The sequence below is a fragment of the Heliconius melpomene genome, chromosome 9, assembly GCF_056956725.1.
Source record: "Heliconius melpomene rosina isolate 202511_hmr_F chromosome 9, ASM5695672v1, whole genome shotgun sequence".
Taxonomy (NCBI): domain Eukaryota; kingdom Metazoa; phylum Arthropoda; class Insecta; order Lepidoptera; family Nymphalidae; genus Heliconius; species Heliconius melpomene.
In genome coordinates, this window is record NC_140397.1 from 6,198,262 (window position 1) to 6,212,451 (window position 14,190).

At 30.9% G+C, this 14,190-nt stretch overlaps 2 protein-coding genes across 8 annotated transcripts in view; one reads left to right on the forward strand and one right to left on the reverse strand.

Annotated features, from left to right (window-relative positions):
• The window catches only part of pyd (zonula occludens-like protein polychaetoid), a 91,617-nt gene that overhangs the window by 42,365 nt on the left and 35,062 nt on the right, over positions 1 to 14,190 (forward strand). The window contains exon 1 of one of the 7 annotated variants that reach the window (XM_085190454.1): positions 4,228 to 4,616. The exons of 5 other annotated variants lie outside the window; for them this stretch is intronic. In XM_085190454.1, coding sequence (XP_085046580.1) covers positions 4,437 to 4,616 — 180 coding nt within the window. In that variant the 5' untranslated portion in view covers positions 4,228 to 4,436. Of the gene's footprint in view, positions 1 to 4,227; positions 4,617 to 8,683; positions 9,065 to 14,190 lie in introns of those variants that run through there. One more of the 7 variants, XM_085190455.1, reaches the window with a different exon arrangement.
• LOC146536369 (thioredoxin domain-containing protein 12-like) lies at positions 270 to 3,332 on the reverse strand. Its single transcript, XM_085190377.1, has 3 exons — positions 2,827 to 3,332; positions 715 to 891; positions 270 to 388 (listed from the first exon to the last, which is right to left on the reverse strand). Exons 1-2 carry the CDS (start codon positions 3,156 to 3,158, stop codon positions 735 to 737), a joined length of 489 nt encoding a protein of 162 aa, XP_085046503.1. The 5' UTR covers positions 3,159 to 3,332; the 3' UTR covers positions 270 to 388; positions 715 to 734.

The following is a 14,190-nucleotide window of genomic DNA, read 5'->3' on the forward strand; positions in this document are numbered from 1 at the left end:
TTTTCAAGATCTTTCATCATTTATGATCGATCCAAATATTTTTAATATAATTAAGTAATCTATTGAAATATTCTATCCATTCGTACGTATTGTTATTCTACTGTTGTTTTATCCCCTAACAATATATCAACTAGTTTTTTTCTATTTTTGACTATTTGATTATGCTTTAAATTACCTTAAACTATAATGTAGCTCGTTTAGAAAGTACCTAATGCAAATGCAAAATGCAAGGTTGCTTACCACTTAAAATAAGTAACATGAAAATAAATCTGCCAAATTTATTCAAATTTTTATAAAAAATTGCAAAATCTATTGTATAAGTGTTACATTTAAAAAACCAGAATGTTACATTTTATAAGGTTGGCTATTTATGATTCACGTCGCTGATCTGAAAAATTAAATACGATTAAAATTTACAATATAATTGTATCACAATATACCTATAGTTATTTGTAAAGCTAAGACGAGAAAAGCTACTAACATGTCAGCCCGCTAACAATTTTAGAAAATTGAGTTTTTATTTAAATTGATATACAAAAATATTGGGAACAGAGAACTTTTAGATTTGAACCCACAAACATTGCAAATAGCAAAGCTCAAATACACCGTCAAAATATTATTACTATTGGGTATTATTATTAAAATAGACTAGGTCGTGTTTTCTCCCATTCTCTCCATCGAATCTGACCTTTTAATCTTCAGAAATACACTTACTAAAACATAACGTTATTGTATCATACATCAAACTGTTCGTGTCGGTACTTCTGGAGGACCTTCCTCATCGACCTGGCGATCTGTTCCGGTCTGCTGTAGAAATATTTGTGTTGGCTGCTCCCCTCCTCATTGTAAATCTCGTGGTCGACCGAACCCTTCGGCGAAATGAAGATTATTCTGCCAACGATCGTTGATTAGATTATCCGTTTGGATAAACAAGTAGTTATCTAGCAATTTGATTTCACGCTGTCGAAAGTTAATATTAATTAAGGCGCTACGGTTTCTGGTTCGCTTATAATATAATAGGTCTAAGTTCAAATACAAAATTCATCATTCAAGTGTTTTACTTACTTAAGAGAGCTTTTAGAGTATTTTTAAATTATGAAACAATGAGTCAGTTAGGGAGGTCGTGAGTTCAATTCCCATTTGAGGATATGAAATGCTTCCAGGATCGGCGGAGGCGACGGAAAGTGGGGAATGGAAATATCTCAATGGGTACGGAGTGTCTTAACATTAGGTTCCCAGGTTCCCTCTATCTACCCTGCTATGTGCACAATACAATGTGAAGCTAAAATAAAGAGTAGGAAAAATCCTCACTAGATTGATAATTTTTGTCTGTTAAAGTAATTAAAAAACATTTAAACAATTTTATAGCAGTCTTCTTACATTGTTAACTAAATGTTAATTAGGAACTCTATTCAGAAGTTTCCAAAGAAACTCCATTCAAAGTTATTTAACTTTATATTTAACATTTTATAGTTCTAAAGTTCGAATTGTTAAATGTATCTACTTATAAAATAATTATTATATTTTTAATAAATGTCATTTTAAGGTATACGTTTGTGTTTATTTAATAATTTTGAGCTTTACGCTGTATTCCGCACACAGCAGGCAGAGAGAACGTTGTGTAACTGTGGCACTCAGTTCCCCATTTTAAGCCGAATATTCGAGGCATTGGGTGTTCAGTGGTGGAAGTGGCAGAAGTGGGGAATCGAACCCAAAACCGTCGCGTGGACAGTATAGCGTTGTGGCATAGGCGTGCAGATATAGATATTAGTGATAAATTTTCTAATAGTGGAAGTATGATCAATATATTTTTATGGCGGCGTTGTAATAAACTCTAATACCTTCTGAAGTTTTACGACAAGAACAATAAAAGTATTTTTTTATATGATAAAAGTATATGTATATGCAAAGTTAATGTGAGGTTATTGTTTTTTATTGTTTTTAAATTTTGCTATACAGTTAGGGATATCAGGGAGTTTTGGGGGACATTTAATAAAAAATTAAAAACTAATTTCTTGGGTAAATAATAATCTTTGCCTAATTTTTTTACAAACATTTCCAAGTCTATACGATATCCGAAATATTATATATAGGTACCTAGTTCATCAAGCCAGACGAATTGTAGAAGGTAATTTCGTAACAGTAAAACACAAAGAAGAAAAGACCTTTTGTGCTCGAGCAAGTATTACTAATTTAGCTTATTAGACACTCAGTTAGAGCTTTGTTACGCAATCGTGTAATTACCACTTTCGCGAACCAAACCAGTAGCACTGTCTAACAGATATTATTATGTTGGACTTTAACGATTCTCTTTAAAAGTTTTGATAATTTCAAAATTCAGCTTTTACATTGGCTACTATGAGAGACGATCATAATTTTACAATGTATATCTACAATAAAGAATCTTTTTGGCGTAAATCCATTTATTGTATTATCTTTTAAATTAAATAACCAAGTTTTAATAAATATATATAGATAGGTACCGACTGTAAAATTTGCTAAGAAAGCTGATGACGAAATTCGAAAATAAGAATGCGTTATAATTAAAATAAATGAATATTATTATTTTTAATAATATCAGCAAATAGCGCTCCACTAGTATTTGTAATTTTATAATACATATATTATGTCAAAACCAATAAGCAATAAATATCCCTTACATCTGCGCTACCAATTTGGCAAAATAAACATATTACGTTATATATCACAAAACGTCTGACTACGGTCTGCTTTGAATGTAATAATTCCCAAGTTCTATTCACCATACGAAATATATCATTTATTTGCAAAAACTTTTGTTTTATATTAAATGGAACTGAAACTTACCGAGGAATGTAAGTCCCATCTGGTGCATAATTATTATTTTTGGGTTCTTCTTCGTCCACAAGATTGACCATCACGAAATGCTTACTCAGCGACTGTATTTCTGCTGAATTAGCAAATTTGGGCTTCAAGTTCTTACACGCTGAACACCAGGACTTGTGGATAATTACCATTACTGGTTTTTGGTGATGGTTTGCTATTTTCAGGCCGGAGTCGAGGGAACCAGCCCAAACGTAATGGTTGCCAAATCCATTGTCCTTCCCGTCCGTGCCTGAACAGTGCACTTTGCTGAAAATTAGGGCGAAGAAAGTTTTTGCAATTTTTCCTGTCGCCATATCATATTTTTAAATAAATAAATGGTTCCAAATAAGCTTAGGGCAAACGACAGATTTTATGCCGCATTTTAATTGTATTTTTTATGTACTACAGTTCAGCCATCTTGAAGTAACTGAAGTAATTTGACAAAGGACTGACAAGCTTTTATTGTTTTTGAATTTTATTATTTTGATATAAACCTCATTGAAATTTAACTTGTTTTTGTTATGTGACGCCATCTGCCTGTACTTTCATAAATGACACGATTGTCAATGTCATATAACTTGAGTATAGACGTTATACGCTACAAGTTTAAACGACAGATCATAGATGGCGCTGTAGGCTAGTTTGGTATGGTTACAAAATTCAAATATGAAAAAACTTTATATTTATTAATTATTTAAATATTAAGACTATAACAATAAATACTCATTGACACATTTCGATCATAGTCATATGTTTAAACTAAAAACTTTATTTTATCCATTAAAATATTTAACCTATTCAATACCATAAAAATATTAAAAATATTAGACCTATTAATAGGTTTAATATTTTTATGTTATTTTTTCTTTAGGAAAACATTGGCATGTCTAATACCTATAACATTAGTATGGGATGTAAAACAATGGGCACTCCGGTCGCATACAGCCGCTTAATGCAATGATGACAACTTTTCAAACTTATTCATGTGTATCAGCGCATGCCAATGCGTGTACGTTTTTCTTTAATTTATGTTTTGTTACAGGTGTGGCTTTTTTCATATTAAATATGAAATAATCGCTATATAAACTCACTTTTCACTTAATTAATATTAGAAGATAATACTTCTATAGACAAACTTATAGGAGAAATAAGTTAAATTTTATGCGTAATAATAAATTCCATATTTATTATGTCACTGTAAATTAATATAATATAAATGAAATTATTAGAAATTTTCATTTAATTTTTTTAGTTCGCAAACAAACAGACAATACAATTCAATCGTTACAGCGACGTCACGCTCCACGTATCCTATTGGAAAAAGCAGATTAACTATGATAATTACATGTAACGCGTACAGGACCATCTGCAATCAAACGCATTCGAAATCGTGAACACTGTGCCCGCGCGCCATTTTCGGCAACGAGATGCTTTAGGAATATTTGAAAAAAAAAATACCTTATAGCAACCTTGTTACCAAAAAAAAAAACATTAAAGTGGCTTATTTTTTTATTAAAATAAGTTCTACTTAATTAAACACGACAATTATTTTTTTGCGTTATTTTTAATTGTGATTGTGATTCCAAAGTGAAATGATTAATTTGTACGGAGGTAATCGTAGTAGAAACATTTATGGGACGGTTCGGTCCATGGTGCCCCGGACGCCCATGGCGAATGTCGAGGACGTGATGTTCACGCCACCATACTTTTATCATTTACCGCCCCTGCCTCAGCCATTGAACACTTTCCCTGGAAGAAAGAGGCGTAAACGGGTAAGAGTTTTTATTGTCAGTTATAAATTGTCATTTGTATAAAAAAAAATTAATGAAAATAATATAAAAAATATCAATATGGGAACATTGTAGAAAATAAATAAATAGCTTCACCTTTAACCTATATTTTTAATATTTGTTGTTAAACTTAAAACTTTGCAAAAGGATAATTCATAAGATTTTTATTTATAAAAATTGAAATTACTCATTCTCTTTTACAATAACTAAGGCTTTATATAACTCACATTGTTACACAAACTATTAAAACTCGAATCTTAAAATGGTAACTTGCTGCATATTTAACATACTCGTAATTATTTAGCCGAGTTGTCTACGCGTTTCACCCGATATCTCTCTATGAATAAAGACATCAGAGTGTAAGACACGTAAAACGATGTAGAAAACACAATCAAGTCTAATAATAATTTCTTTCCATTCATTTTATAATAATTTATTTATTATTTAAAAATCGTATTGAAATTTCATTTTAAATTACCTGAGGCAATTGTGTTTTTTTTTTGGTTTTTATTTTGACAGTTACTGCCAGGAAAAAAATAGCCCATTATGGGGATGTATAATTTTTCTTCATTATCTGTATTATATATAAGATTTAGTGAAAGTACTATTGTTAAAATAATAATAATATTATTATTTTAAATTTATTATTAAATAAAGAATCATTGAAATCGGTTATTGCGATATTGTGTTAATCGATATTTAGGACTTATGCGATTTTCTCATGGATATCATTTCCAGAAATGGGCCAAATTAAAATGGGACCAAAAAAGAATCATCAAATTAATTCATAAGTTCTGAAGTAACAAAGAAGAAACATAAATAAAAATTCATCTTCTCTTTTTACAGAAGTCGGTTAAAAAATGAAGAGTTATTAGAAATCATAATTTAAATCGCAATATACATATTTAACACAATGATTATTGATAATTAATGTTCATAATAGGATAATTAGTACAATATAGAAAATTTCGTTAAATTTCAAGGTAATTTTTAACTGTGGTGAAGATTTAAAGGATTTTTCTTATTTATTATTCAAATTATTTAACTAAGATTTTGAAATAAAAATCGACCCATAATTATTATTTCATATACACTAAGTTTTAAACCGCGCCATGAGAACTAAATCTAGAAAGAAAAGTGGCAAGAAAAAGTTTACAAACATTCTAAGGTGTGGTCAAGCTGAAAGTATTTTATCATTTATGTTAATTGCAAGATGACTACTTCATACATGGCCTACATATTAGCTATACATGCATTATTAACTCACGAGTACATATTGTTTCTTTTTTCTATCTAAGATACAAATGCTATTTTTAAATATACGTAAAAATATTTATCCTAGGGGTAAACAATAAAAAAATTAACAATTGAAAATTAACTTACTCTTCAATTTTATTAAAAAAAATAATAATTTATAAATACAAAAAAATCACATTTTATAACTTCACAGGACAAAACATGAATTTTGAACAATAATAACAATTTAAATTATTTACTATTTACTTTTTGGACTTGCTTTTGGTCATATAACATGGTCTTTGATTCTTCATTGGGGATGGTAACTTCTTTCACTCCAAATACGATGTTCCATACATAAATCCCAAAAGATTTGACTATTATATTAGTTTTACTAAATACGTTTTTCTTTTACCAAATAATGGTAAACAGCAATAGTCGTCACGGAAACGACAACAGCTTTAATGATTTGCTCCATTTTCATGAGATATTTAAATAAAATTTTAATTTCTAATATGGCTATACGTTTCAAACTAGTTGGTTAAGTATTTAAGTGTTGTTTTTTTGGTTTTTCATTGCAAAAAAGGTTGCCATAAAATATATAAAAATAAAAAAAGATTCTAAAATACAGACTTATTTAATAATTTGGCGATTGAAATATTGGTTTACTAGAAAAGATCCCTCAAAAATATTTTTGGAAATACATGTCAGTTTATCATCTTTCTTGAACGTAAATCTGAATTTATAAACAATATAAATAAAACGCTTAAGTAGAGTAATAAAATATATATTTTTATAAAACATAGTTTTCTAAAAATCTTTGTGTAACATTTTTATATTAGGGTTTACATGGTGGAAGTTTACTCGTATCTGGCTTCTTACACTTTTCTTTTTTAGGAATTACTTTAGGACCTTCTGGTTTAACAATTGATGTTACTTTTCTTTTTGGCTCAAAACGTCCAAACGAATATAACACTGCCATCGTTGACGTTATAACTGCGGCTACCATTTGTATGAAATCTTTCTTATTTCTTTCTTCTAAATTTCCCAATACTGAAAGTCGGTCTTTGGAGACGGATAAAAAATCTTTTAACGGCGTTAAACGCCATAAATGTGGTGGTTTGTTACCTCTAGGTCTTATCAACATCTTTGTTCCAATATAATTTGTCAAATTAACATGTAAACGGTTTCAAATAAAAAATAATCATTAAAAAATCTCTGAAAGGTATATTGCAGTTAAAATAACTTCATGTACGAGTAGGTCCAATTCTTGAACATTACCAATTTTTGATGCTACCAAAATATTAGCAAGTAATACTAACCTAAGCAAATCTAATACATTTAAATTTCATAATCAAATAATGCAATAACAATAAATTTAACGAAGTCCTCTATTTTTATCTTAAATAGATTATTTACAAAAATAATTTTGTACTCATCTCATTATTGATAGTTTTTGACATTTTACTGACATTTGATTATTTGACATTGTAAGACGTTTATATTTTGAAAAAAAAAAAAACTACGTGTGAACTACGCACGTTCAGAACGCCATAATTAAAAATAGCAACTTTAACAATGAAAAAATAAATCAATATTTTATAGAAAATTACTATAATAATTGACAAAAACAAACATTAAATTATTATTATAAATATTATAGAAAAAAAATAACAACACACATTTCAAACTTGTTAAAATATAAGAGTTCATTGATCTCGCATAATAATAAATTGAATATTTATGTTACCTTAACTTTGACTTATAGTCGAGAGCACATAAGAAGCATGGTTGTGTAAGAACTTTCACTTGCATTTTCAACTAATGCAGCAGCGACTATACCATATAAAATAACCATGGAAAATTAACTAAATTATACATTGGAAACTTATAAATATTAAAGATGATTTATATGAAATACATAATAAGATATTAATACGAAAACAATGTTGCATAATCTTTTTATAACTGGTTTCAAAATTAAACATTTTCAAATGGATAATATTTGGAAGCTTTTCTACACTTATAGAATAAAAGTTTTTACTTTAAGCAACAATTAAACTAGTATTATATGTTTTGGTTAATAATAAATGTTGCTACTTTAGTATAAAATTATAGTACGAAAATCAGAACATAAATTACATGGATTTCAGGTAAGAAACCTTTGCTCTTTTAGCAGTGTGTGTATACTGTGCTAGACGAATATTTTTAAAATTCAAAATAGACCTCAAAGCTATTTGGCCACTACTCTCACTTAGGACCTTAATAAAATGTTTTAGAGCTTAAAATTAAAACACGTTTTATTTTTAATGAAGCATTAGTCCCGTGGAGGATCGTGCCTTTACGGCCTTCACCAGAGATGCATTGAACCGGTTCAACCTATCGATAGGGTCAATAATTTCTTTTTTGATTTAAAGCGCCGATAAAATATCTTCAATAAAAATAATAATAACAAAATGAAATGAAATCAAATGTTAGTAATTCAGTTAAACTTAAACTTTTTAAGTTAGCTTAAACTACATTTTATATTTAAAAATGGAAGCGAGTCGACTCTAGAGTCGTCGAATAGTAAAAAGTGGCCTGTCTAGTGACGAGTGCGCAGAGCTATTATGTTTTTCAACTACAACTTTCAAGCTCTGAGCCTCCGAGTCCGCGCCTTGTAGTGGGAGCAAAACCTGTAGATACTGTTCGCCTACTTCGAGTCAGAGTACCTGCTCTGGCGTCGTCCCTTTCCCTCTCGCTGCCAACGCGAACCTCCACACCTTCCATCTCAACTCACAACTCTGGTATGCAAAGATTGATAGCGTATATGACCATTTGGTTTTGAAAGTCCCGAGAAATCACGCACGGTTAACTTTTCGCCGCCTGGCGTCCTTAGTTAGGATCGGACGGACGTGCTGGTGGAAATCACAGCCTCAAGTTTTGGACTTTACAACAATGATTCAAGTTACGTTCACTAAATGCAATCGACAAATTGTTTTTAATTGTTATCTTGTGAGCTTTATCGTTCATCGGCTGTGCTAGTGCTATTTAGTGTTGTTTAAATTACTTAAGTTAAAATTTTTGTAGTTTTAAATAGTTTTAAACTGATGTGTAGTGATTTCGTCCAGTGAGAGAATAATGATACAGAGATGGAGCCAATGACGGACAACGGATTAGTAAACAATTTGAACCACGTCCGGAGTGAGTCTCAGGTAAGTCGTAGGTATCGATGGGGCGAAACACGTTTGCCGTGCATACTCGTACCTGCCTATGAATAAGTGCAATGACTCCCCAATTATTTGTTTGTTTTCACGGTTAAATTGTGCGAGTGTTTGTTCTGCCTTGAAAGGTCAGGGTTGATTTTGAGAAAAAGTTTTGTCAATTTCTGATTCTTATATGTGGACTCAAAAGTAATTAAAACTGAAATGGTGAAATAAATTTTGAGTGTAATCATTTTGTCATTTAAAATTTTTGTTTTTATATAAACTTTTAATATATTCACAATTATCAAAGATACATATAGCAAGAACGTTATCTGTAACTCTGAAGTGAATCATATTTCAGAAATCAATACTTTTTCAATGAAAAATAAACAAATGCAACCTTATACATTTTTACATCGTAAAAATATGAGTTTTAAATAACACCCGGCCCGATGTAATGATAAAAAGTTTATTATTTTTCCCAATGTTTTTGACTTCCTTATCACACATCCATGATTCTGAATTCCATTATATTCTAGTATAATGGCTATTTACAAAGTATATTTAAAAAACATAGTTCCCACATTATACAATATTTGTAATTATATGATGATCACAATCACTTGTTGTTATAGTAATAGTACGCGTTTAACGTCAGTTCGTAGAATGCAGTAGCGGGATTTGAACCTGTGCCTCTTGGAAATGTTTTGAGAGGCATCATTTTTATTTACATACTTACATACTTAAATTTAGAAAATTATTTAGACTAGCATTTTTTCATTATGTAGTTTGAAAGTCTACCCTTTAAGCGAAAATCACTCTTTTCATCGTTTTTCTATCTAAGAAAGTAAATCATATAGAACAAATAGATATAAACTAATAAATATTGTTAATAATTGTTATTATCTCCCTTGGTTATTTACTTGTTCTATTTGTTTTCTCTTTAATTTAAAAATATAACATACAATAACTCAAATTTACGTTTTTGCTGGATTGACCTAAAATGAATTTATTAATTTACTTATTCAAATATTATCCAAGTAGATTTAATCAATAACATTATAATATTTATTTAGAGCAGCCTTTACATAGAAATAAGATAAATTCACTTTCGATTCGTTCTCTAACTAATGATACGAAAATTAATAGAAGGATATTTTTATTTAATAAAATAATATCTGATATCTTCAAATTATAATATGGTTACAAAATAAAAAAAATATTAATAAAAAATTACATAATATTAGATAACCTCTTTTTTACTTCTTTCACATTATCTCATATACATTCAAGAATTAGTTATCTATATAACAACACACACAGATAACATAAAGCACTAACACAATAAGGAGCCGTAAAATCAAATGGATCATCGAGTTGAAAAAGATTCCATTTTTTGCTGGGATTGTTCAAAATCGAAGGCACATGTCAGATGACGTCACCGCTCCCGCCAAAACCAGTTTCGCGCCAATTCGCAGCTGTCGACGGCAAAGCGGTCGGGCTGCAAATAATTTACCCTTTTTTTACTTTATTTTTCTTCGCCTTCGGAGCCTTCAGCCTCCGAGATACACCGTTAACTCTTCTAATTGTGGACTTTGGGTTTTTATCACATCATTTTGGTCTTTAATACCTGGAAGATATCATGTTTAGTTTGTCCAGACTTATCACGTTTTATACTGTGCTTGTGAGTGAGTGAGTCATCGTCGTTCCCACGTTAAAAAATATCCGACGCGCTCATAAATTCGGATTTGAAATACATTTAATCCGTAAAGTAATTCAATTAACTAGTTGATCCGTATGATTTTTTAATCTCAATGTCAATATTGGTTCATGAGGTATTCTTAGTGACTATCGTTAAAAATAGGAAATTGATTTAAGATAAAAGATTGAATTATTATATAGCTTATGTGTTGCTTAAAACCAGTTAAAATTTAACTGAAAATATTCAGTACAATAATACCATGAGTGTAGGTATAAGTGGGATTTCAGATCGGCAGTGCCCACCCCATTCTAGTCTATTGCCCATTCAAAAAAAACTAAATATATCATATATTATCTTAGGTAAGATTTGGCGACATATCATAAATAGAATTCGGTATAAATCGCCGATATAGGTCACCGCTGTTAGCTAGACTTCCTGTTGGTAATCGCGAAAATAACTACGGTTGCACACTTGCCACTTCACTCGTACCTTGCAAGTATTTAAACGGCAGTTAAGGTCTAGATTGCATTTTATAATTACATAATTGGACTTGTTGGGACATGTCTAAAAGGATGTAATGTTTCTAAACTCAAATCCTTCACTAGTGATGATTCCAATTTTCTATTTTTATGTTTTCAAACATTTTCTTTAAAAAGTCTAATATACACAGATAGGTATGTGAAATATTGGGAAATAGGAATTATATGATGTACAACTTATACATAATGTAAAGTTATTAAAATTGAATAATTATGTCATTGGTTATCAATAAATCATATTCGATTATTATATATTCTATTTAATATTTATAAAAAAAAACATTATAATAATTAAAAGTCAAGCTTCTCACAAAGCGGATAAATTCTAGTCATTAAATAAACAAGTTCGGACAGCTTTCATTGGATGAAAGTTTTCAAGAGTGACTGACGGCTGGCATATATCACGTTAGTTGGCAGGTTCATCGGTTCATGCCTTGGAGTACGAGGATGAGTATGCTTTATTATATGGTTATGCCAGAGTCAAGTACGTAACTTACCTATAACTTATTTTACGACTACCTTAAAATGTTATAGGCCATTTGTTGCGCAGGGGTACAAAGCGCGACTGTAAACGCGACAGGTTGTGAGTTCGATTCCAACTCGAGGAAATGAAATATGTCGCTGCTTCATTTTTTTGCTCTGGTGTCGAAACAGGGGCAAAAGGTAAAAGGAGCAGGGGAAACTTAAGTGTTACTACACTCCGTTCCCCATTTGCCACCGAATTCTGGGGGCAATGCGTGTTGGCTGGCAGGACTCATCGCCGCCAGCACACAAAAGCGAAGAAATTAAAATTGAACATTACATTTCCTCGAACGGGAATCGAATCCACAACCTGTCGCGTTCACAGTCACACTCGAAATTCTCAGCGCCACGACTGGCCTCAACATGTCGCTACGAATGTAGGTAGGTACCTATTTAAACTTGAAATTTATCGAAGCAGTGATTTTCTCGAGAAGACACTATACAGCTTTCTTAACAACCGGTATTATAGTTGATGGAAATTGGAAATTTAACACCTTATAAGCAACAACGATGAGTTAATAATTAACTCGACATTTAAACTAAACGGACTCTTCATAAAAAATTAACAAAATTTAACATATACGAGTATTTCAAGTGATTTCAGACAAAATATGAAAATACCTCAAATTCTGTACCTATAAATATAATATTGGCCCGATATTAAAAAACATGATATGTCTTTAAATTGCAAAGAAGACAGAGGCAAGAGGAGACCTCAGTTGACCTCCGAGAACACAGAATCGACGATATTCGAGGTCACGTAAGAAACTTGAGGACCTCCCTGGAGAGGTTGATGTGAAAGAAGTATGCATAGTACATAGCGCTTGGCGTGCCGTTCTCTATGGCTATTTCGCCAAGCGTGATAAAGCGTGAAGCTAGAAGATATGTTATTCACTGGTTCCGCGTACACCCTAGGGGGTAGCGGCATTAGCTATATGATAGACAGTTCAATAAAACGCCTTAATATGTACACACACACACAATATAAAATAAAAATTAATTAGACAAAATAATGTATAAACTTGTCAACATACAAAATGCTTAAAGACAGTCATGATTTTATGATAAATTGTTTCATAAACATGGCCTTCACCAATAAACATCACTCTAATGGGGGTTGTTCAACAGACGACAGCAAACGAGTGGAAAGCGCATATTAATCTTTGCATAATATGATTGCACCCGATTCGACTTTTACTTTCTGCGGACCGGTCAGCTCGGTTAAGTCAGTTGCGTGGTTCAGTTAAAAACATATGAAAATCGCAATGGTCAATCATTCGATTCAGGGTTCGATGTATACTCTGAGGAATGAATAATTTAATATTTTCATTAGTTCTCTCTGGTAATAAGATAAAACGTAGTGTTGAGTTTTGACACTCAACACGCAAGGTCTCGAAGTTCAGTGGAAAATTGGAGAATGGAGTGTGATGACTAGGTTCCCGTTGTCCTTCCTCCTATATGCGGTAACACACTAGGTGTATGCAATGGCACAGCGGAAAAAAAACATATATTTTAATGTAATTTTTACATTTCGTTGTGTATTCTAGATAAATATTCAAAAATTATAATTTAAATTCCCGTAAATCAATTATGCAAACGAGAAATATTATAAAACTATTCCTATTCCTATGTGTGGGATTCAAACTTAAATCATCACTTTCAATAACAACAAGACATACTGTAAACTGTGTATAAGCTTATGCTAGTGATAAATAATTATTCTATGCAAAAAATCTCTGTATTAAAAATAACAAATATAATTTTTAGTTAAATATATTAATTATCTTTGGAAAAATATTTTTATATTACTCTATTTTGCTTATTGAGATGGTGCTTAACCTAAATTGGCCTCGCAATGAATTATATTTCTATGCCTAATGAATAGATTTCCATATCATTATAAATTCAGTCGTCAATGGTCATTGTTAATAAATATGTGGGCGTAGCCAGCTGTGCCGATTTGATATTTCTCGCCAGATATTACAATATCGTATGACTATTTTGTAGCAAATTAGATACCATGTAGTTATAGAATGTTATTATAATTTTTTTCTAGTAAACCAGAGAAAATAACACGCAAAAGGAAAATTAATCAAAAAAGTTCTATATATTTTAGCAAACAAGTCCCCAGTGTTCGTTTCGAAATTCTACCAAAAATAACAACTTAATATTCTATCAAACAACACTATCGATTTTTTTCCCTTCATTATAATATCTACTCTTTAAATTAAAGACAAGCTTGTGCTAGTGGTCTAAATTCCATTCTAGGCGGCTACTAAGTAGTAGTATAGTAGTATAGGCATTGCGTGTGGCAGAACTCAACGCCGCGCTCTGCCACATTACCAGAACGAATAAAAGAACAAAATGGATGA

Excerpts from the sequence above, each read along its gene's own strand:
- LOC146536369 (XM_085190377.1), bottom strand. The coding sequence starts at position 3,158 with ATGGCGACAGGAAAAATTGCAAAAACTTTCTTCGCCCTAATTTTCAGC. Across the intron at positions 892-2,826 it reads GATGGGACTTACATTCCTCG|AATAATCTTCATTTCGCCGA; the intron begins GTAAGTTTCAGT and ends GATCGTTGGCAG.